This window comes from Thalassophryne amazonica, chromosome 13 (assembly GCF_902500255.1).
Source record: "Thalassophryne amazonica chromosome 13, fThaAma1.1, whole genome shotgun sequence".
In the NCBI taxonomy this organism is placed as follows: domain Eukaryota; kingdom Metazoa; phylum Chordata; class Actinopteri; order Batrachoidiformes; family Batrachoididae; genus Thalassophryne; species Thalassophryne amazonica.
In genome coordinates, this window is record NC_047115.1 from 47,844,466 (window position 1) to 47,869,471 (window position 25,006).

Genomic DNA, 25,006 nt, shown 5'->3' on the forward strand with positions numbered 1-25,006 from the left:
TCTGCTTAATTGGAACTGGGTCCAGATGTGCAGCACTTGACCTGTGACCTCTGAAGATACTCATGAACTGTGAATGATTCCTGAACAGCAAACCTTATTTCCTAGACTGTCAGCATTATTTCCAGACAGTGAACATTCCTCTTTTAAGCCTACAGTCAACTGCTTGTTGTTAAAGGCTTCAGTGTTACAAGTGCAAGCCCTCACCTCTGTTCTCCTCATTCCCGTCCTTGGCTCTGTGTGCCCATCTGGCTCCAGATCCAGTTCCCATAAACCCCAGGATTCCTGCTTGTTTTCAGACTCCCAAGTCTATCTGTCTGTGGACTGCAGCTCCCAGATGTTTCACCGCTATAAGCAGGCCCTGTCTTAGCAGGCCGTCTAACCAGCGCAGCATTGTTCATTGGTTTATGGTAAATAAATCTCTTTTCGTTCACTCCTTGCTCCCAGCATTTAGGTCCATCACCTGTAACAGTCCAGTCCTGTCCAGACCCCTATCCATAACAGATACTTTGTATATAAAAGTCACTAAAATTCTTATAAAAAAAAAAAACTTTACTGTAGCCATACCACTTATTAAACAAAATAACACCACCTATTTGTTTCTTAAAGGTTTACAGAAAAAAAATGAACAAACTTTGTTCATTGTCTCTCATTCCCTTAATTGTTAAAATGCTATAATGTAAATATTAGGTGCAAATGCACAAAGTTGCATAAATGCTAACATGTTATGAAGGTGAAGATGTTTTTCTCTGGGACTGTTTGGTCCTTGTGTAACTCCTGCCTGTCCTTACATCACGTTGCAAGCAATACTAACTTTAAAGAATGCTTTTGCAGACAGAATTGCTGGTGGATTTGAGATACAGACTACGGCCTCTTAAGACATTTATATACTGTATGGGTGCTGGCCAGGTTTGATAATACAGAGAAATGCAGGTGAGGATCCGTCACTGTCAAGAGCTCTCAATGGCTGGTCTAGATAGCATTCTTTCATCTTTATTTTTCCCTTTCATGGTAACAGCTATTGGCCGTTATCTTTGATATTTCAGTGATTAAGCATCATCTATTATTAAATGCTGTCTTTCTGCAGCTTTGATATTATCCTTCATTTGTCCATCAACTTGTCAAATAATGCCAGAATGTGTAACTGGCTTTGGCATCCATGTATTCATGTATCCATGTACTGTAACATTATAAAGTAAAATTTTAATGAAACAATTTCCTAAATTAAAATACAGTTTTAAGAGTTTTGATGATTTTTTTTTCTTCCTACAGTCAGGAACATAAGTAGTGAAACAGTGATAATTTGTGTTTATATATACAGGGTGGTATGTGTGTTCTTCAAGTTTGAGTCTACGACCAAAAGCCTGCAGTCACTGTATTCCTGTTTTGTTTGCAATTAATCGAAACAAAGCTTAAGCAAATGAATTAAAGAAATTATACTTTAATAAATTAAGCTGAAGAAAGAGAAAATGCTCCAAATCATATTCATGGAAAAGAAAGGTGAGCTGCATGTCTTAGTGTGTATACAAACTGGACCGAATATTTGTGAGTGCATGCACGAGTGCATTCTGTTTACTTGGATCATACCAGCCTCTGGTCAGGAGTTCATAAACACCTGAGAGTCAGGTGTGTAGGAAGTCCACAGCTTAAAAGGTCACTACAGGGGAGATTTCACCCTGATATATTCGACACACTATGAAAAGAAAGTCAGCATTAATGTTAACATTAGTGTGTTGCTTGAATGGTTCATACCTTCCAATCAAATCAATCCTATTTTACTTTAAATAGGAGGAAATTTGAAATGGCTTTTGTGTATGGTGCATTTATCCTTAATTAGACCAGAGTGTTCCAACACAATAATGTTCCTATTAATAAGGCATGCGTGCACACTCAGTGGCTCGAAAAGAATGACAGTAAAGTAAAATTACCCATAAGCTAAGGCCTACAGTGTTCAATAACTATGTAACCCCAATGGAGCATTTAGAATTTCTTCATTGGACACCTGAGAAGCCACTTTCCCCTTTAGACCTTCCAAAGTCATTATACTGATGATGGTTATCACAAACTTTGCCCTGTAGGACACAAGTGAGCCAGAACTTTGTGTTATGACATATTTAGAAGCTACATAGGCAGCATCACTGAATTAAAATGTAATTGCTCGCTATGTACACAAGGCAGTAGTTTGAGATTCATTATATATATATATATATATATATATATATATATATATATATATATATATACACGAGGTCTGTTTAGAAAACTATCCGACCGTTTTATTTTTTGCAAAAAATATATGGATTTGAATCATGTGCGCTTGCATCAGCCAAGCTTGAACCTTTCGTGCGCATGCGTGAGTTTTTTCACGCTTGTCGGTTGCGTCATTCGCCTGTGAGCACGCTTTGAATGAGCAGTGGTCCACCCCCCTCGTCAGATTTTTATTGTGAGGAAAATGTCTGAACGATTTGGAGCTTTGCTGCATCAAATTTTTCCAGAAACTGTGAGAGACAGCCAGGTGGAAACCATTCAGAAGATTCAGACGGCTTTCAGGGACAATTCTATGGGGATCACACAGATTAAGGAGTGTTACAACCGGTTTAAAGACGGTGCACAATGGCAGGGGGCGCGCCACACTTCGAGCGGCGATCGACAGGCTGAAACGACCAGCTCATTTCCAAACTGAACGCTGTGTTGATCCGGGACGTCATCTGACTACTACAGAAATGGGAGAAGAGGTGGACATACCACTTTTTCGCTACATTCCACTGTTACAGGAGTTTCTGTCATGGAAACAGGAGCGGAGGAATTCACCACAGAGCCGCTAATGGCGCGGGACAAAAGCACCTCCGTGTTGGTCTCACAGGACACGTTGTATCATGTCCAGCTCTTGCACCATTCGGAAGATTCAGACGGCTTTCGGTGGCTTTTCAGTCGTGTGACTATCCGAGAAATTGTGGACGAGCTGGACATGCCACTACATGTCCTGTGAGGCTTCATCATGGCATTGCTTTCGTCCCGCGCCATTAGCAGCTCCGTCCCTACGCATGAATTCCTCTGCACGTCATGACAAAAACTCCTGTAACAGTGGAATGTGGCGAAAAAGTGGTATGTCCACCTCTTCTGCCATTTCTGTAGTAGTCAGATGACATCCCGGATTAACACAGCGTTCAGTTTGGAAATGATCTGGTCGTTTCAGCCTGTTGATCGCTGCTCAGAGCGTGGCACGCCTTCTGCCATTGTGCGCCGTCTTTAAACCGGTTGTAACACTCCTTAATCTGTGTGATCCCCATAGAATCGTCCCTGAAAGCCGTCTGAATCTTCTGAATGGTTTCCACCTGGCTGTCTCTCACAGTTTCTGGAAAAATTTGATGCAGCAAAACTCCAAATCGTTCAGACATTTTCCTCACAATAAAAATCTGACGAGGGGGGTGGACCACTGCTCACTCAAAGCCTGCTCACAGACGAATGACGCAACCGACAGGCGTGAAAAAACTCACGCATGCGCATGAAGGTTCAAGCTTGGCTGATGCAAGCGCACATGATTCAAATCCATATAGTTTTTGCAAAAAATAAAAAGGTCGGATAGTTTTCTAACAGACCTCGTGTGTGTGTGTGTGTGTGTGTGTATATATATATATATATATATACACACACAGGGTGAACACAAAAACACCCCCTTGGGTTCAAATATTTATAATATCAAAAGTCACATGGATAATTTTATAATTTTGGTATCTACAGTTGCAGAAACTCTTTTTTTTTTTCTCTTTTGCAGATTTTTCTTCTTCAAACTATATATTTGGTCTGGGCAAGTTAAGGCGTTATTATCTTGTAAGGCATTAATTAATTAACCGACAATTTTTTTAATGCAGTTGGGGTTTTTTTGTACGAGTCTGTTGCTAACAGGCTTTTGTTTTGCATGTTTGCCGCTGACTGTTGCCGCGGACATGGAGAAGGGCATGGAACTTGTACATGGCCATTTTCATTTTAAAGTGCTTCCAGATGGCGTAGTCGACAGAACCAAAGTTATTTGCAGCCACTGCAAAACTGTATTTTCTTATCGGCGGAGTACTTTGTGTCTTAAATATCACCTAAATGCAGCACAGACAGCGGATACCAGCAAATCATTCAATGAACAAACAGCGGTGCAAGGCTTCAACAGACTACGTTAGATGCAGCGTGTGGGAGGACTATTGATAAAGGAGAGAGAAGCTCGCAAATGCGACAGTGAAATGGATAGCTACAGACTGCAGGCCGATTAGTGTTGTGGAAGACATCTGTCTGAGAGACATTCTGAGAACTGCAACAAATAACGGCACGTATGAGTTTCCCTGACAATGCACCACAGAGCAGAGGACTGCAAAAGCCACAACTTTACAACATGCAACCTCTGTTGCTCTCACTGGGGACTACTGGGTACCACCGGGTAACCATAATTTATTTTTATTTCACTGCAACTGCATAAACAAAATGCTGTTGTTACGTATTTGCAGAACAAACATTATAGCACTTTCTGACAGGCATGTTTGTCAACATTCACTCAGTCGTCAAAAGTACCGGGTTAGATTCCCTCTTACCTTCAGAACTGCCTTAATTCTTTGTGGCATAGTTTGAACAAAGTGTTGAAACATTCCTCAGGAATGTTGGTTCATATTGACATGACTGCATCATGCAGTTGCCCATTCAACCAGTCTGCCTATTCTCCCCTGACCTCTGACATTAAGAAGGCATTTTCAGCCACACAACTGTCACTCACTGGATATCTTCTCTTTTTCGAACCACTCTCTGTAAACCCTAGAGATGGTTGTCCATGAAAATCCTACTACAAGTACATCAGCAGTTTCTGAAATACTCAGACCAGCCTGTCTGGCACCAGCAACCATGCCACGTTCAAAGTCATTTAAATCCCTTTTCTTCCCAGTTCTGATGCTCAGTTTGAACTTCAGCAAGTTGTCTTCACCACATCTAGATGCCTAAATGCATTGAGTTGCTGTTATGCGATTGCTGATTAGCTATTTGTGTTAACAACCAATTGAACAGGTGAACCTAATAAAGTGGAGGATTCTATTCTATTTGATTATTGGAACAAACACTTTTAAAACTAAAAGATTTAAGCTTGCCTAATCTCTTCCACTGTCTCAACATATTTAGCCGACATTTGTGTGGACTGAAACTGGGTGATATATCCAAAGGTATAGGATTTCACAGGTCTTGCTCAGTGACACATAAACACTGCTGTACTGGGAGATAGAACTCAGTGGCCCAATGACACAAGTGTTACTGATACCTTAATATGACATAATTCATATTTTAGACTTTTGGCACAGCAGCGTTCATAGACAATCAACCTGGCACAAATTCTCACAATGTGGAGGGGTACAAAATCCGGTCTTCAGACACATCTCATAGAGAGGTCTAAATATTTATTTTGCTTATTAATCTACACCAGACTATATGCTTTTAAACCTTTCCACACCAACATGTGAGAACACAGTTTGAAGTTACTGTTCTTTACCCTCATCTACTTCAGTACACTACAGAAATGGCAAAAAGTGAAATCTTTCTAAGACAAATAATCATAAATAAAGGCAAGATAATGTGTACTCAGTTTCTGATTGTCAGGATATCTGGACATGATGATGTGATACTTTGCTACTTTAGCAACACCCCTACCCTTCACACACCCCCCCCCCCCAAAAAAAAAAAAATCCTAACTCGTGTTCAAGCTCAGATATCAGAAGATTACAACAGCCAAACCACATTCTTTGAAAAAGTAGTTTAAATGACCTTCCGCAGGTATAACATATTCATATTTGCTGTTTTACTTTCACTGGGTGAAACCATGCAACAATTTCACATGTTCTAGTACTATAAAGCTGATAGGACACAAAAACAGTAAGTGCACTGTGCTTGCCATTGAGACGGAAGAGTTGAATCAATGATAAACATGATGACTAATTACAAGAAGTCAGTGAATGCATCATCGTTTTTCTCCATGGTAGGACATGATGCCTTTGTGAGTGCGCTGTCCTGAGACCGAGACTTCCTGCTGAGGGAACTCTCCATGGGAAGGTCGTGACACCGACCAAACACCCCGACGTCTTCCAGTGCACCTGTCTTTGCGTGTCTTATTCATCTTCCCACCCACATCACAGAGCAACTCTTTCATCCGATGACCTTTTCATCTGTATGAATGCATTTAGTAACTGAGTAAACAACATTGTTAGCCTTGACTATTTTTCCGTTGCAGAGTCCTTATATGCCAACACAACACATCTGTCCTTTTTTTAAATAATGCTCTCTCACTAATTAAAAAAAATATACCATAAACAAAATGAAAAATGGCCTTAAATTTTAAATTCCACCCACACAATAAAGTTCAAACAGAAAACTAAACTGTATATGTGATTTGTTCAATGGTTCAACTGATTCACTTATTTATTAAGTGTCATTTCTTGTTTCCATTCAGTGTTATTGTATTTTTCCCTCCCAGCACCCACGTACTTTAAAGCCACTATATGTAGGATTTAATATCATGTAGTGGTGACGTTGCGGATTGGCTTATGCTATCGCTGGTCACGATATTATTTCCTTTCATGTTTTTGCTTCTTTTGTTGATGCTTCCTTGCCTTCTCTTGTGTTAAGCTATATGTATGATCCTCCATTTCACAAAAAATAACATTTCTCAAACTCTTTTTGCCATGCTGCAAACTCCAGTAAGTGATGTAAATATGTCTCTTTTGGCAGCCTGCATCTGCATTTTAGTGCAACATAGCGACATCTGTGAGGGGGCCCGCTCCCATGCAGATATGAGGTGCTTATTCTAAGATGATGAAAACCCACATTCATTATTGCAGATAATACACAGTAATGAAGATGGTTTATAATGTTGTATGTCATGTCTGCTAATAAATGCACCAAATCCTACACAATAAGTGAAGTTATACTAATTTTTATGTAGTGGGAGCTTTGCTCTTTAAATGAGGTGTGGTCAGGTGCATGATGGCTGCATTCCCATTGTAAAGAAACTAAAATCATTCATATCATAGACTGACATAAACCTGGTGTAAATTCGAGTGCAGAGTTTTCCTGCTACATATACAGTGCAGTATTCAGGTATGTCTTACACAAGTGGGTTGATGGTACACATGAAAAGTTTGAATCCAAAACATGATATATCCATTTTCTTCCTTTGAAGAAAAAAAAAAAGAATCTCTTTTCATGGTTTGGAATACTGATCAGAGAAATTAATTACTTAATAATAATAATAATACTTGTTATTATTATTGGTGACATGACAATGTGTGATTATTTAGGGCAACAGGACTGAGTGAATGTATCACATTATAATTACGGCAGAATGGCATTTTTTTTCACTTTGTCTCAGACATGATTGCCCTTTGATGGCCAACTTTTCTCTCTGACTGCAGAAAGATGCACTTAGTTCTTCTATTCCATCAAAATCATCCCTACTTATCATTAATTCCCCTCAAAAACTAGAACATTCTATGTGAATTCCTAAAACATTAAATAAAAGGAGATGTTGAGGTTTGTGTGGAATGAGGCCTTTTCATGGAGTGAATGTATAGAAAAATCTGCTTCAGTGTATGAAATAACCTGCTTCATTGTATAGAATAACCTGCTTCAATGGCAGATATTGAGTTTCAAAAAAATAATAATAATAATTTGATACTTTTTGGTATTGTCCAATTCTGATGTAATGATGGCATGTTTTTGATTTTTTTTTTTTTTTTTAATTGACATTTTAGAAATTCTTCACCATATTCACATACACACAACAAAACAATTGCATTGGAAAGGAATAACAGTAAATATTTATTGAAAATACAAAACTTTACCTTACTTCTTCACTGCTTCACCTCAGGGAGCTTTGGTGGCTGCTCTCAAATCACACACTTTGATGCCTCATGGACAGAATCATTAACTTTCCAGAAAACCTCTCTAAACTACAGTTGGGTATCGATAACCGGTTATTTTCAAGAAGTGTTAAGAAATTATTCAGTCCACCGGCATCAATAGCCTTTTTGCTGAACGATTCCCTTGTCCGTCCTTCAGAGCGGCCGTTGTTTTTGAGGGTGTTTATTGGGAAAATGATCATTTCTCTTTGTTGATTGCAGACCCTGCAGTGGGTCTGTAATCAACCACTTCTGCAGCAGCCTCGCTTGAAGCTTGAAGCAACGAAGCAGTGCTACGACCCACTGCTTCATTGGTTCTCTGCTTCATTGCTTTTCAGAAGCAGCAGGTCCGCTTCTTAACCCCTCTCAAAGCCAATTAAACATGTCAATCATGAGTCCCTTTTGTGCAAATTAAAGTCACTAACTGGGACTCTTGTCTTGTTGCAAGCAAGAAACGAGAATCATTGCACCGCTCCAAACGTTGCACCACTCTCTATTGAGTCAAGTCAGAAAGACAGAGTCCGGTCGGAATTAATAACTTCAAAGCAAATCGACGTTTAAATAAAATTACACCTCTTTCCAAACATTGTAATGCAGACTACAAACCATTTATTTTTCTCCCAAAATGAGACATCATCCATGTTTTATGAATTACATGCTGACATGCAGCACAGCCGGCTGAGCTCAGCCCAGAGACTGTGGAATAACATTGTAAAGTAAAGTAGAGATTTTGTTTATTTCTATTCATGTCCAGAGATCAAGGATGCAGTCACCAATTTCATATTTATTTACTTTCAGACTCAATAAAACCTGTAAAGCCTACTTTTAGTACATAGAAAATTCACAGGAGGTACTGATAAGGGAATCGATAAGGAATTGGATCGACAATGTTATCAATATCGATAAAATCTTATCAATACTCATCTCTAGTCTAAACAGGAGCCAGGTTCCAGCACACTCCACCTCTTAAAGGGGATAACGCATGACAATCGGATTGGTTCAATTCAGGTTATGCCCAAAACAGACCCACAACAATTTGACTAATTAAACCCTGTTGTACCAACATGCTCTCAGATTACACACCATATAAATAACAAATGCCCCAAATATACAATGTGCTGTATACCATGCACCACACATTGGCAACACAAGGCCCACAATATCAAATCCGCTAAATCTTAATGACAGAATTTTGCACAGTATTGAAATAAACAGCTAGAGATGCCCCGTACATAAAATATTGCTTGGTAATAAACTGTTTTCTAAATTGTTGTGGCCATTTACGTCACTTTATTTCTCTCCTGAAAAAGGATTTGCATCCATCTTTTCCAGCCTATTGCCTTCTGCCAGTCTGAGAAGCAATTTATATCACTGCATGAATCTTGGATATAATTATAGACTGTTGTCTTGTATTTGGCCTCCATTATATGCTCCGGCAACGGTTCAGGAGCCGTGCTGAGTCTCACAGAAAATCATTTCATCGGATCAATATGTATGATTGTATTATTTGTCAGCATCTGCAGTCCTTTACATAAACGGTTATGATGGTTTCAGGTCAGAGAGCATATGTGCAGCATTCTGGGGTCTCTGCTGCTTTGTTAACTGCGAAATGCAAATTATGTGTGGGAGTTGTTATTGTGACCTGTGGGTTAAATCATCTGTTTCAAGTGTTTTAAACTGTATTTTTGTCTTCATGCTTAGTCCTGGCTTCACAGCTATAGCACATCAAGCCGATGTGAATATTAACTGTTTCCCAAAGAAAAATATTTTTTTTGTGATAAATAAATAATAAAAAAGGTTTCAAATCAAATTATTTTGGTTGTGCATACACGTTTCAGTATGGCATCAAGGCCAACCCTCCTGGAGATGTTATAATCTTCCTTTCAATGAATCCAAAATGTGTTCAATCTGAAATTATTTTTAACTATATTTGACAAAGCTGATTAAACTCTAATTAAAAGGTCATTTTGAGTTTAGAAGTTCTTAAGAGTTCTTACATGTCCACATCAATGAGGCCCTCTTTTTTTTTTTTTTTTTTTGCATTTAAGCACGCACACACAAAATTGCTGCCAGCCACAAAGCTTCTGTTCCTCTTTTGCAGCCAATTCCACATGAAGGCATTTCCCACTTGCTACCATTTCTTGGTAATTAAAAAAAAAAAATCCAGTACTTTCTAACTGACCTAAATGAGTCACTAACATCTTAACTTAACAAATATTTTTAGACTTAAAAACTGCCAGCACCCTCAGTGTGACTGATTCCCAGTGAAATAAGATGAACACAAAATAAGAAAACACTCAGAGTACCCAACATGACCAGAAAGAAAGTACAATACCCCCCACCTCCCCAGTTTTGGATCAGACACACTGGAGATTAGACTCAAACCTTTCAGCAAGGTTTGTGAAAATAAGTTTATTATTAAAGCAGCTTATCTCACAATGTTCAGTTTTGAAATTCTTGCCTCTGACCTTATGTTTGGATTCCCCATGAAAAAATAATGAATTGACCAAACCCAACTTTTTTTTAGCAAGATCAATTAAAAATTAAGTGCTCAGAAGAGTGCACAGTTCAAAAACAAAATAAACTCTTCAACAGCTTGCATCACCCCTTTTTGTTCCAAATTGGCGTAATTTCATATAACTAGGTACGTGTGCAGGAAGACAGTGAGAGCTACGGCAATGTGACATTTGTCCCTGATGATGTGGACCTTCATCCAATACACTGACTGCTGGCTGACTTTGTTATAGCAATATTATAATTCACCAGATTGTGTGCCAAGTTTTGTCCAAACTGGGTTGAAAATGAAATTCCCTGACATTTACCTTTGCCAAAATGTTTTATTAATGTGAATTTTGCAACCAAGCTTCACTGACAGTATTAATTTGGTAGAAATCAGCAAAAGCACCTTTGATGAGGCCAACAGACAGACATACATGACCTTGACCCAAAAATTGATGGGCAATTCCCACCTCTTTACATACACCTACTTTGATGGACTTTGGAGTAGAGGTGGGCAGATCGATCCTAATATCGATAATATCGATACCAACACTGGTATTGATATTGAACAATCCTCATGTAAAAAGATCGATACTCAAGCTTTTTATTTCTTTCATGCATGCACTGACTGCTGCGCACACAGATTCATCAAAGTCTACTCTCTGTCTGTAAGAGCAGCGCTGCGCTGTGTCACACAACACGGAGCAGCGCACTGTTGTATTGTAGTTTGCCAGCCTCTACCTCAGGAGATTTTAAGTTGTGTTGAGTGATATTTTTTAAATGTTGACTGTGATAATAAAGTATTTTGTTGTCACGTACAATGTTTGGCGAAATTCTGTCATAGGTCTTTTGGATCCTTTGGATCTATGAAGCTTAAATATGAAACAGTATTTATATCAATATCGGCGATACTGGGCCTGTATTTACTTGGTATCAGATCAATACCAAATTCCCGGTATCGCCCACCTCCACACTGGAGTGAAAATATTTTTACCATTGTACACAATAACCTTGACCTTTACAAAAACAAATCTCTTAATGCTTATTCTGGTGTCAGCCTACACATGCACACACCTAGTTAATTTGAAATTAGCCCATAAGCACTTTGGAGAAGTATTGGAACAAACAAATACACAAACAAACATTTCTTAAAATATGTCTGATAATTTGTTGCAATAGCCTTCAATGCAATGTTACATTTTCACGAAGAGAACTTGCAGTACTGCACTGATATACCAAACCTGAGGTTTTTTAAAATAGCGTTTGTAATTGGACAGATGGATGAATAAAGCAGCGACACTAAATGAAACATTTTATGAGAATTTTTATGAAGAGGATTCTCATGAATTGAAAGAGTGACTCCTTTTCATTTAAAAATCTACATCTGTTAGAGTGTTACACCCGACTGAACAGTTCTCTGTTCTGGTCCATTTTAATGCCATAGGACACGTTTTGTGTTACAATGTTTAGTGATACATGCTGACATGAGATAAAAACCCCCTGTGGAAGATTCACAACATGTGCTGGACAGGCAACGATAACAGGATGTTTCTGATTGTTATCTAACATACACACAGGGAGATGCCACATCTGATCACACAGTGACAAAGACACAGCAGTGTCTCTCTGTGGCATCTCAAATGTCAGAATTAATAGAGCCCTATCTTCACAATCTATGGTGCATGGTTTAAAGTGCCTAGTGAAAGCGCATTTGAGGTGTGTTCCTAATTTCAGCACATAGAAATTAGTTTTTCTCCTTGTCGTGTCTGTTTTCCTCATGGTAACAGAGACACTACTGGTGCATAACCAGAGGGCCGAGGGCTGAGGGGACCCCCCCCATCCCCCAGGCTTATCATAAAGGTCTACTTTTAGAGACAATTTAAATACATTTTTTTTTACATTAAAATAATACTAATAAACATTGTTCAATCAAAATTACACTGGATATCCTAGTCTTACTACTGCAATGATGCACTAATTGAAATTGATGAGCCATGTTAAAAAACAAAAATATCTGTTTCCTTAAATGTTTAAAAAAATAAATGAATAAACTGATTTTTCACGCAAAGATTGCAACTTATGGCCACAAATTTGCTTCAATATTTAACATTTTACTGGGATGGGGGGGGGGATGCCCCTGGATCCTTGTAGCAAGCATCCCTACCTACCCACAGTGTGAATTTTGGACATCATTCCGTTTGGTTATAGGGCAACTCTTTCTCAAGCTCTAGATCACCCCCCTTGCAGTGTCCAAATTCATTTTGGTATTCGCACGACCTATAATCTGTAAGCTGTGTTTAGTCACTTAACTTCTCATGTGCATGTTTTGGACCTAACATGAAACAAGGCGACTGAAGTGACACATGTCACTGCTTTTAAGAGACAAGTGCACCAGCAACTAGTGCATTGCTATTTAGTCAGTGGAATTAAACATTAGAGGTTCTCTGGTAAGGAAAGGTTTCTACATGCAAAGTGTCAAAGCACATGAGGAGTAGGAGTCATTCACCACAACTCCGAGGTGAAGCATTACAGAACCCCATGCAATACCTCTTTTTAAGACAAATATGTGCATGTAAGTACAGATGAGTGCATGTAGAGTTGCTGTTTAAAGACTGTGGGTGCAGGGTGTAAAGCTGACAATGGCATTGGGTAGAAACTAGTATTGACATTGTATGCCTGGTGAAAGAGAGTCCATAGTACTTCAGGATGTATCAAACTGGGCTTGTGGACAGAATTAAGATGGTCAAATGCAATAATAAAATAGTCTAGGAGCCACTATGTAAAGTTACACTGAAGACCTGGTTATGCATTGAACACGGCAAACAAACCCACATGTTGTCTTACCTGCTGAGGCTCCCGTGGTGTCGTCTGCTTGACCCGTCTGCTGGATGCTGTAGTGGTGGTGAGCTCCATGATGGATGTGGATGTTTCTGAGCGATTGGCTGTTGTACTTGACTGCTGCGTGATAGAGGAGGGCGACTCTCCCACAAGCCGCACACTGCCCTGGATCCTAATGTTGGGATCTCCCTCTGCAGCCATGTTGAATACCTTCAACCCATTATAGTACAGGCCTGAAAGCTGGCCCTGAAAGGATCGACTCCGGTCTCGCTCCCAGCCCCCAATCTGTATAGTTGTTTGGCTGTTGAAGATTGTAAGTTGGCGCCCTGTGGGAAAACAATGTTACATATATACAAGAATGTTGAACTGATGACTCAGCCACTATTACTGAATAGGAAAAAAAAAGAAAGAAAGAAAAAGACAGATTATTTGCCCATTGGCTAATGAGACCAATAAATTACTGGTTGCGGCGCAATCCGTGGTAATTTATTGCAGTTATAATGATGAGATGCCTATGAAAAAAAAAAAAGGAAAATTAAAATCAAGGTTTAGAAAATTATTGTAGCTTTGCTAAAAGGCCAAATCCAGTCTATTCAAAAATAACAGAGAATAAAAAATCAGTCAAACACAACATGTAACATTAACCTTAAAAGCAATATTAGGGCCCTATCAAGACAATCTATAGTGGATGGAAGGTAGAGCATAAGTGCATTTGGGGTGCATTCTCCTCCACATTGCTAATTGCGTGGTACATATTCCGGGTATAAAGTAAGGCAAAGGGTGAAGAAGGGTTGTATTTTGTCACTTAACTATTTCCCGTTGTGTTTTGGGCAAAACATTAAATAATTTCAATTTAATTTCAATAATATTTATACAGCACCAAATCACAACATAACTCAACCAATAACGCATCACTTCTTACCAAAATTAGAGCAACATTAACTTTTGACGCCTGTGACCTTTGTCACCATTGTTGCTGTTTTTAGCCCATAATTATAGAATTCAAAGTTAGTCCAAACTATGCCTTCTTGGAATAATTATGATCAGATATATAATGCGCTATATTTCTCAATATTATTGGAGCATTTTAAAATTTTGACCTCTGTGTATTTCTTTATTGACTCCTACCTGGCTATAACTACCACCCTATGATGACTATCACACATTTTTAGGTAGGCCATGGTACACTGAGGTTATATTCTGTGTCGTTTAGTCCTTTTAAGTGGTACCAAAAACCTGTTTGGCCCACGGACTAAAATAAACCAATCTGATTGTCGTCTGCCATTCCCTTTGATACACAACTGCACCACCATCTAGCACATTGTTGTTTAAATGGTTGAGTTCAGAACTGAGAGATTTGCAACGTGTGACAACATGAGCACCACTTATCCACCACAGCTCCCTGAGGTGAAGCATCTGCAGTTGTGACTCTGATCACCCCGATCATCGCTATACCCCAGTATGTACTCCCCCACCCATTCTTGCTGCACGTATAGACTGTTGGCCGCCACGGGAAACAAGTTTAAAATATTGTGTGATACAGAATTATAAAAATTTCCTCTTTTTATTAATTTTGCTTCAGTTTGAGGGTTGAGTGGTCAGTTACGACGCATCCCTTTGTGTCCACCCAGAGTGTACATGCATTGTGAACCCATGAGTAAGATGTATCAGAAATTTGCAGCAAGTAAACAGTAGAAAAACTCTAGCTGGATTTTAAACCTGGTCGAAAATGGATTCTTGTGGCTCACAATAGCAATGCACCGGCACTACACTCGACCACTTTGTTTTTAGATCAAGTCATCCTTGGGTGCACAAAAGGGCTCAGTCACACTTTTGACTTACACAATATGGGTGCCAAGAGTGAAAATGACAACTGAACTGATATAAAAATTAGCCCAGCGCTGCTTTATGCTGGGGGAAGATAAGGTCCAAGATATTTGATTTCAAGACCTAGGCATGGAATCAAGAACAATAAGTCAAGTAAAGCAAATAAAAAATGCATATACTGTATTTTGATATGATTTCTTTTACAATCTTGAATTTGTCTTGCAAAATTCTAACTTTCTTGCAAAAAAGGAAGCATGTTGACTTCTAAAGTGACTACAGATTGTGAGGACTGGATCTCACAGAAAGCATGGTGCGCTTTCAAAAATGTCAAAATACTCTCCCTTTTAGCAAAAGCAACCATGGACTAACACTGCACAGATGTGGTGGGTATGGAAACCAAAGAAAATATTTTATGAAAGCACTCATATAAAATAAATAAATAAATAAATAAAGCAAACAAACATAAAGAATAAATAAAATGACAGGGCTTGTTTCACATTTTAAGTAAAAAATATGAATTAGTTATTGAACTATAAAAAACAAAGCATGCACTCAATTTGTTTCATATTACAGTTCCTTGTCTAATGCCCTACACATATTTACAATGTCTGTTAAAGGGACTTAAAATTCTGATGCCAATTTGTTTTGCACACTATTTAGCACTGCTACAGTTTAATCACAGAAGATCAAATAATGGACATACAATTCATTATACGTTTCAAAAGTGTTTCAAATCACACTTTAAAAAGCAGTTAATAAAACTAAATCTTTAAAATTTAGCATTTAAATGTTTACTGTAAAATTCTACAGTAATTTATAAACATTTTATCAATTTAGATTTAAACTCATTAGGGGATTTAAATTTATATTTACAGTCCCTTTAACCTTAAGCTAACAATGAACACGTATTAAAACAGTTAACATCTACAGTTAACAACTGTAAAATAAATACATTATTATGAAAGTATGAAATACTTCAAATTAAATTTAACTCTTCAAATCATTTTATGTTTAAGTTTTACAGAACATTTATTTTTAGGTTTATTATTTACAAAGTATTTGTACAACTTGGTTATGATCAAATTATTTTATCTGAAAATTTATTCAGTGATTTTTACCTTTGTCGAGTAGCCATTCGTCAACTACTCGACCAAGTCGATATGGGATTCGCTGTCTAGCAATCGCCAGGCGTTCGTTATCATTGTTGCCTTTAAAGTTTAAAGAGACATTTCATTGGTTACAATCTGTAAGGTCAAAGGTTAAATGTTCATACTTAATGCTGGAGCTATACATCTGCACAAGGTTTTTAGTATGTTTTATGTGTTTAACAAAAACAAAATACACTAAACCATTATTTGACCAAACTTCACTCATTTATTTTATTTTAGCCAACAAATTATTCTTTTATTAATTGAAATAGCTAAAATACTACGCAAATGTTTCATCTTAGTTACTGCAGCTGCATTATAAACCAAGCCAGATAACAAATTTATACACTTCCTTTACAAAACCTTTACCCAAATAAATCCATCCCATTTTAACTTGGCCATCTTTCTTTTTGACTGGTGTTTACACTATTTATATATAATAAAAAAAAACATCATTTGAGTTTTTATTGAATCAACCTTTTATGGTTTAAATAATTAAACAATTTAATTTAACATATTACAAATGCCCACCCCATTTATACATAGCCTAATTTACAAGAAATAAAAACAGCTAAATGCAATACAATTAACACAATATACAATCAGAGAAAAGTCAGAAGACAGTGTAGGTACACACACTTTAAAGTTCATCTATGACACGGCTTTGACAAAAGCTACAAGTAATAAAGAAGTAAAGTCTAGTAAAGTTTCTGATGAAGTCAAACTCCAGGAATAATGTGTTCTGAAGGTATTCAGAGACTAAACCCAAAAACGTGTCAGTGAGTCACTGCAGAAAAACTGTACTCCAGGATTGGAGTTGCTCTCTGGCATTAATGAGGGCAAACTCTGCATCACCCTTTTGTCAAGGCCAATAACCTCTCCAGAACAGAAGATTTTCAGCAAAGTGCCACTTTCTCTAAGTGCTTTCACCCAGTATTGTCTGCAGAGATTGAATTCAGTCAGCTCCATTCTTCCAGCAGATTGACAATGTTTGTCCCATCAACCATATTAATTCACTTCTGCCAGATAAAAGATCTGGTAGCTAACAATGATTTTGGTGGAGAATAGTTTCTGAGAAAAAGGGATCGTGCAGACAGGAAGGAAAGGAGGTACCCTTGTAAAAGACGCACAGTTGGACTGATGAAAGGCCTTAGAAGTAAGAAGGCGCATAAAAAGACATTTTTTTAATCTTATCAACTTGAATTACTGTAGAGGATCAGCTACACCTAAAAGGCTTTAAACCTTGTTTCTACAGCTCATGGAATTTGGCTGCAGTTGATTGTGCCAGGTTGAAACACAAAGCCTTGTCAAAGAGATTTAGGAAAACAGGTCTCCTTCAACACCGGCAAAGAAAGAAATATTTTGCATGACAGGAACGCAGCATAAAATGCTGTCATGTAATGTGATGCCATCTGCATTGTAGATGAGTCATATATTAGCAAGATTTCCCCTTTACCTTCATATGATTCTATGGCATCTTTGACTTGTATGTTCAGTGACATTAAAATACAAATATTGTTAGAATAAACTGAAAAATGAGGGTCTTTGGATGAATTCATCTGTTGAGTTATCAATGCAATGTAACATAAGTATTAAACTACTCAGGCATAACACAAGTTGTATTCTCAGTTATATTTTTAAATTTGGGGTAAATTATGCAGCATATTGCAATGCACCTCACCATGATTAGTGCACAGGTGTGCCTTAGACTGCCCACAATAAAAGGCCACTCTGAAAGGTGCAGTTTTGTTTTATTGGGGGGGGGGATACCAGTCAGTATCTGGTGTGACCACCATTTGCCTCATGAAGTGCAACACATCTCCTTCGCATAGAGTTGATCAGGTTGTCAATTGTGGCCTGTGGAATGTTGGTCCACTCCTCTTCAATGGCTGTGCGAAGTTGCTGGATATTGGCAGGAACTGGTACAAGCTGTCGTATACGCCGTTCCAGAGCATCCCAAACATGCTCAATGGGTGACATGTCCGGTGAGTATGCCGGCCATGCAAGAACTGGGACATTTTCAGCTTCCAAGAATTGTGTACAGATCCTTGCAACATGGGGCTGTGCATTATCCTGCTGCAACATGAGGTGATGTTCTTGGATGTATGGCACAACAATGGGCCTCAGGATCTCGTCACGGTATCTCTGTGCATTCAAAATGCCATCAATAAAATGCACCTGTGTTCTTCGTCCATAACAGACGCCTGCCCATACCATAACCCCACCACCACCATGGGCCACTCGATCCACAACATTGACATCAGAAAACCGCTCACCCACACAACTCCACACACGCTGTCTGCCATCTGCCCTGGACAGTGTGAACCAGGATGCATCCGTGAAGAGAACACTCTCCAATGTGCCAAACGCCAGCGAATGTGAGCATTTGCCCACTCAAGTCGGTTACGACGACGAACTGGAGTCAGGTCGAGACCCCGATGAGGACGACGAGCATGCAGATGAGCTTCCCTGAGACGGTTTCTGACAGTTTGTGCAGAAATTCTTTGGTTATGCAAACCGATTGTTTCAGCAGCTGTCCGAGTGGCTGGTCTCAGATGATCTTGGAGGTGAACATGCTGGATGTGGAGGTCCTGGGCTGGTGTGGTTACACGTGGTCTGCGGTTGTGAGGCTGGTTGGATGTACTGCCAAATTCTCTGAAACGCCTTTGGAGATGGCTTATGGTAGAGAAATGAACATTCAATACACAAGCAACAGCTCTGGTTGACATTCCTGCTGTCAGCATGCCAATTGCACGCTCCCTCAAATCTTGCGACATCTGTGGCATTGTGCTGTGTGATAAAACTGCACCTTTCAGAGTGGCCTTTTATTGTGGGCAGTCTAAGGCACACCTGTGCACTAATCATGGTGTCTAATCAGCATCTTGATATGGCACACCTGTGAGGTGGGATGGATTATCTCAGCAAAGGAGAAGTGCTCACTATCACAGATTTAGACTGGTTTGTGAACAATATTTGAGGGAAATGGTGATAATGTGTATGTGGAAAAAGTTTTAGATCTTTGAGTTCATCTCATACAAAATGGGAGCAAAACCAAAAGTGTTGCGTTTATATTTTTGTTGAGTATATATTGTGGCCTATGTGTCATTATATTATATATCATGAGGTCCTTTCTAAAAGCCAGGCATATGTGATATCCAACATTTTTTTTTCTATTGATTTTTATGGCATTGTGTTGTACAGGTTTTGCACTGCAATTTTATGGCAGTTTAATTATTTGTACTTATTTGCACTGTATTGTTGTCCTTGCTGTCTTTGTGGCCCTTACATGTCTGCTTTTGTTGTACTGTATATGGCAGCTTCCTGTGCTTTGTCCCAAGACAAATTTCCCAGAGAGGGACAACAAAGTTTATCTTATCTTATCTCAACATTTATTAATATTTATGAAACAAATTCCAGTCACATGACAGCAATCCAGTCTTATTTGGTGAAGTGAGAGGGCGTGTACATTGGTAGCACATTCTGTGGAGCAGTAGCATAGCTTGGCGGACCTGATCGTTGACTCAACATTTTTGACATCATGTGACAGTCTATATTAACTCAGTGTAACTCTGTGATTTCATCACTTGCAACTGGTGCCTCGTTGACACGGGTACTACATATTTCTTCATGCCCAAGGGATGCAGAGGAAGTAGTGCATTAAGTCAAGCCTCTGATGGTGGTCAACAGAGGCAAACACAGCAGTGATGTAGTGATGGTGGAGCCTTTAAGATAGATTGTCGAACATTTCAAGCATGTTGAAAATTTTTGCGTGACCAAGTCGGACATCAGGGTTGCCCGAATGATGTCGACTTAGCTCCTGCAGAGTCTGGCGGACCTCGGTAATGGTCAACATGAATCAATTTTTCAATCTCCATTGGCAAACGCTTGGCTGATCGCCAGAGTGCAGAGTGATTTCCTTCTCACATCGGTCAATGTTCTTGATCTGTGCATATCTGTTGAATATGTCTCTTCCACAACTGCTTCACAGTGAAAAGATTTTGGTTTGTCTTTATTGTGCCAATAGAAGGCAGTTACATTGGTGCTTCTTCAACAGGGGCTTCAACAGTTTATGTATTGACCCATGTGCTGATGCGATGTCCATGTGCGTAAATATCTTGCTGGTTTTGTGAATGTTGTGTTGGTGATTTCAGTTTGTCTACAGAATTCCACCAGTTTGAGATTTCTTTCATTTGGTTTGCAAAGGCCATACTCCCTGACTGTTGGCTCATCACTGCCAGCTGATCTGCTAGATGTCTAGGTGCATATATTTGGAATACTGTTACACTGAATGGCGATACTTGTAGCCTGATCATCAATAATCTGTCACAGTGTTTTGTGTCCACATAAATATGTATCCATATCTTGAGCAACAATTATTGGAATGCTTGTCTGACCATCATGTCTGGTGCAGGAGTAGAAGATTCTTGTCCAGTTGTAGGGGAGGTGATGCTCTAATGGTTAAGGTGTTGAGCTTGAGTCCAGAGGATCATGGGTCCAAATCCCTGCCTGACTGGAAAATCACTAAGGGCCCTTGAGCAAGGCCTTTAATCCCCTATTGCTCCTGGTGTGTAGTGAGCACCTTGTATGGCAGCACCCTGACATCGGGGTGAATGTGAGGCATAATTGTAAAGTGCTTTGAGCATCTGATGCAGATGGAAAAGTGCTATATAAATGCAGTCCATTTACCATTTTACCAGTTGTAGTACATGGTGCTTATGAAAGGTCCAATGGGCCTCATGTATCAATGTTGCGCACTTGTGGCGTAAATTTACGGCGTAAACTTGAAATACACCAAAGCTGCCGTGACATGTATCAAGCAGTGCGCACCTGCCCATTTCCGGCGTACGCCTGACGTGACCTTGATAAATGCTGTGGGTGGAAACGATCGTAATTATAATAAACACGCCCATAAATATTCAGACTCCGCTTCAGACACACCCTCATTTTATGACATGGAAGCCAGGAAGACGGCAAAGAAAAAGAACTCCACCAGTCACGACGCGTGCCAATAGAGCGCCAAAAGCGGCTGAGTTACGTCCTAAAAATAGCCCGAAATACGCAAAACCGCGACATAGTCAGCGTTATTTTTTACAATTATTATAGACGTTTTAAAGCTGTAAAACCCCTGTAAAACCACTTTATACACTTTCACAATGAGACATGAACATTTTCTCACTTTTCTCTTGTGTGTAAACACTGTCAAAGTTCAGACCTTAGTACGAAAAACTGTTTTCAGGCCCAAACATTTGTTTGAGAAACAAAAACAGAATGTATTCCTATAAATAATTATGATGGCATTTAGAACTAACAAATTTAATTTTAACGATCAACGAACGAGGTCGGACACATAAGAAATTAATAATAGTGACTCGCCAGTATGTCACAGATCGGGCCTCTGCATCCTGGCGCCGCGCCTTCTCCACTCACACCTCGCTGCAGCAGATGTCCGTTTCCGTGTGACAAACTCAGTTATGAGTACAGTTGTTATTATCAATTTGATTGTCTAAAACGATCACACCACATAAAGTTAAGCTCAGCGCTGCTCTGGCTCCAGGCTCGACGTCTGGAGAAAAAAGTGAGCAGCGCTTTCTTTGCTGTCAGCGTTGTGGCCACGGATCGTGCTCGATAGACCAGCAATCCCGCAAAAGCGGGATTTGTATTGATTATTATGTAGTATGAGCAGGAAGGTGTTATTTATGTAACATATGCATTGATTTGTATAATGGCACTGTTTATCATGTTGATCATCTTCATTTCTATGTGGATTCCAGCGCTGGTTAATTTTGGTGTATAATTTACGCCACCTCTCGACCTGGTGTATATTTTCAGCGCAGCGTACGCCAACGACCACATTGATAAATGTCAAGTGGCGCAGCCGTTTTGGCGTACACCCCATATACGCTCAAATATCGCCGTACACACGTTGATACATGAGGCCCAATTTGTCTGGTTTCACAAATGTCCCAAAAGGACATGCCAAGCCTATTTCATCCATTACAATGATCAAGTTGTCCAGTTTTCCAAGCATTCCAGCATTTCAACTTCCTACGCATAATGTGATGCCTCAAAATGTAATAGGAACTTCAAGTATTCCAGATTAAATCTGATATTTCCAGTAAGATTTATTAAAATGAATTTAAGTAACACTCCTTATTCCTATTTTTCAAAAATAATTAAAAAAATTCCTTGCTCTAACTCTATAGACAGATTTACTTCAGAGGGTAATGAGAGGTGCACTATGCCATCACAAATTTTCACCACATTTTTTTTTAAATCATTACTTTTTGAGTAATCCTATTTACAATCCAACAATTTGTTTTTATAGAGCTATTTCAATAAATGCAGCCCAGTATGCAAAATACATTGACTTTTTTTTTTTTTTCACTTAACCCTACATTTTACTAATGCACAACTGCATATTAATACCATCTTGGCCAATATGCATATGCATAGACTTGAACATCACCCTCCCATTATGCTTTTAATCTGACTATCGGGTGCCGTTTGGGTGAGAAAATTATCATCGCAAGTGAGTTGTCACACAAACAAGGCAACAGCTCTGAAAACCTGAAAATAATTTTGGCTGTGATAAAAGACTCCTTCACCAAGTACCATAAAAACCATTAAAGTGTGTATATATATATATATATAGCGAAATTGTTTGAGTTATTGTTGTATTTTCTTCTTTTTTTATTTGTTTTGTTAGTAAGAGATTCTTATGGTGGTGTTTTGTTTACAGTATGTGCGTGCTGAATAAAACATATTCATTCATTCATACATAATATGCCTGAATGCTTGCAGTTTATGTTGAAGCTTTTGTTGTGCATCAATGTGTCACTATGTCCTCAGTGCCCTCTTATGGTATCTGGGGACGGTCTACAATAAACACAAGTCAGCTTTATAGTAGCCACTGGAGGCAGCGTCACATAACGTACCAGAGAAGGGAAAAGCTGAGTGACTTATCACGGTGCATTAAAACAGCACAGCAGATGCAGTCAGGATTTTTCAGCCTGTTGGCACCACATAGAGTTTTATTTCTTTATTCTAAGATCCATTTATTTTTTTAATGTTTGATGTAAGCATCAAATTCTTCACTTTTGTTTTTATTTTTCAGAGGTCAAGCCAAGGGATGTAATGCTCTTGTAATGCAAGTTGTCAGGAGTGCACATCAATGTCAAAAAGCCTCCGCGTTGATTGATTGCCCAGACCTTTTTTCTTTGAATTCATCACAAGCAGTGCCGACATACAGCAGTGTGAGAGTAACAAAAACACCTCGCCTTTCCAGAAAGATTACTGTACTGTCTGTTCTATCAGCGGCCTCTGGTTTCCTCTTTTGCCCTGAGTAATGTGCACAGAGAAAATATCGCTCACTCGCACACTAACATTCCTCATATTAGTCTGTGTTAACAAATGAATAATTCATTGATTGGTGTTGACATCTAGCATTCAAAGGCTTTAATTCCTGTCACCTTCATTTGTCAGTCATGGGGTGTTAGTTACGTCACCACTCTATTTCCTGTTACTCTGACACCTCATCTGAGTTGAGGTCAGCTTCATGCTGTGCTTCAGAGAACATTTAGCCTACAGCTGTTGGGAGGACAGAGAGGACACATCATAAAATGAACAAAACAAAATGTACTTCAGACCTGTGCAGGGTGTGTTCTATCCTTAACAGCTACCCTTAACAGATGGCATATTCATTTTTTTTGGTGAAACTTTCTTGGTTTCTTGACAGCCACATTGTGTAAACATGTAGTGCTGTAATGTATATAGTTGTTGTGGGTATCTTGGTGGCTTCCCCCACTAGTCTCCTTGGATAGTCCATTTTTGAGAAGGGTGTACTCCAGTCAGATTCATATCATGCCATACTGTTCTTAATAATTAATATGTAGTTGAGTCCATGTTTAGTCTTTATGTATCCATACCCCGACGTGTCTCAAGAAATGTGGTAGTAAAACTAGTTATCTGTATTAACAATAATTCTTATATTTAGTTTGCCAAATTTCTCATGGGTTCTAAAAATGAAGGAACTATACAGTGCATCCGCAAAGTATTCACAGTGCTTCAATTTTTTTTCCACATTTTATGTTTCTGCCTTATTACAAAATGGAGTAAAATTTTTCAATTTATTTTCATTTATATAGTGCCAAATCACAACAGAGTTGCCTCAGAGCGCTTCACACAGGTAAGGTCTAACCTTACCAACCCCCAGAGCAACAGTGGTAAGGAAAAACTCCCTCTGAGGAAGAAACCTCAAACAGACCAGACTCAAAGGGGTGAGATCATTTGTTTCCCTCAGAATCCTACTCACAACACCCCATAATGACAACATGAAAAGTTGTTTTGAAATGTTTACCTATTTATTAAAAAAAGAAAAAAAAAACAACTAAGAATTCACATGTACATAGTACACATTCACACCCTTTGCTCAAAACTTTGTTGATGAATGTTTGGCAGTAATTACAGCTTCAAGTCTTCTTGAATATGATGCCACAAGCTTGGTGCGTCTATCTTTGGGCAGTTTTTCTCATTCCTCTTTGCAGCACCTCTCAAACTCCATCAGGTTGGATGGGGAGTGTCAGTGCACAGCCATTTTCAGATCTCTCCAGAGATGTTCAATCAGATTCAGGTCTGGGCTGTGGCTGGGTCACTCAAGGACATTCACAGAGTTGTCCTGATGCCACTCCTTTGATATCTTGGCTCTCTGCTTAGGGTCATTGTCCTTCTGAAAGATCTGAGGTCAAAAGCACTCTGGAACAGGTTTTCATCCAGGTTGTCTCT

General features: G+C 39.0%; 1 protein-coding gene across 10 annotated transcripts in view; it reads right to left on the reverse strand.

Moving 5' to 3' along the window:
• LOC117523030 (neurexin-1a-like) overlaps positions 1 to 25,006 on the reverse strand; it is a 976,202-nt gene that overhangs the window by 98,224 nt on the left and 852,972 nt on the right. For 6 of the 10 annotated variants that reach the window (XM_034184449.1, XM_034184443.1, XM_034184442.1 and 3 more), the window contains 2 exons: positions 16,196 to 16,285; positions 13,257 to 13,576 (listed from right to left, as the gene is read on the reverse strand). In XM_034184449.1, the coding sequence (XP_034040340.1) occupies positions 13,257 to 13,576; positions 16,196 to 16,285 (410 nt within the window). The remainder of the gene's footprint in view (positions 1 to 13,256; positions 13,577 to 16,195; positions 16,286 to 25,006) is intronic. The other 4 variants (XM_034184445.1, XM_034184444.1, XM_034184450.1 and 1 more) reach the window with 1 other exon arrangement.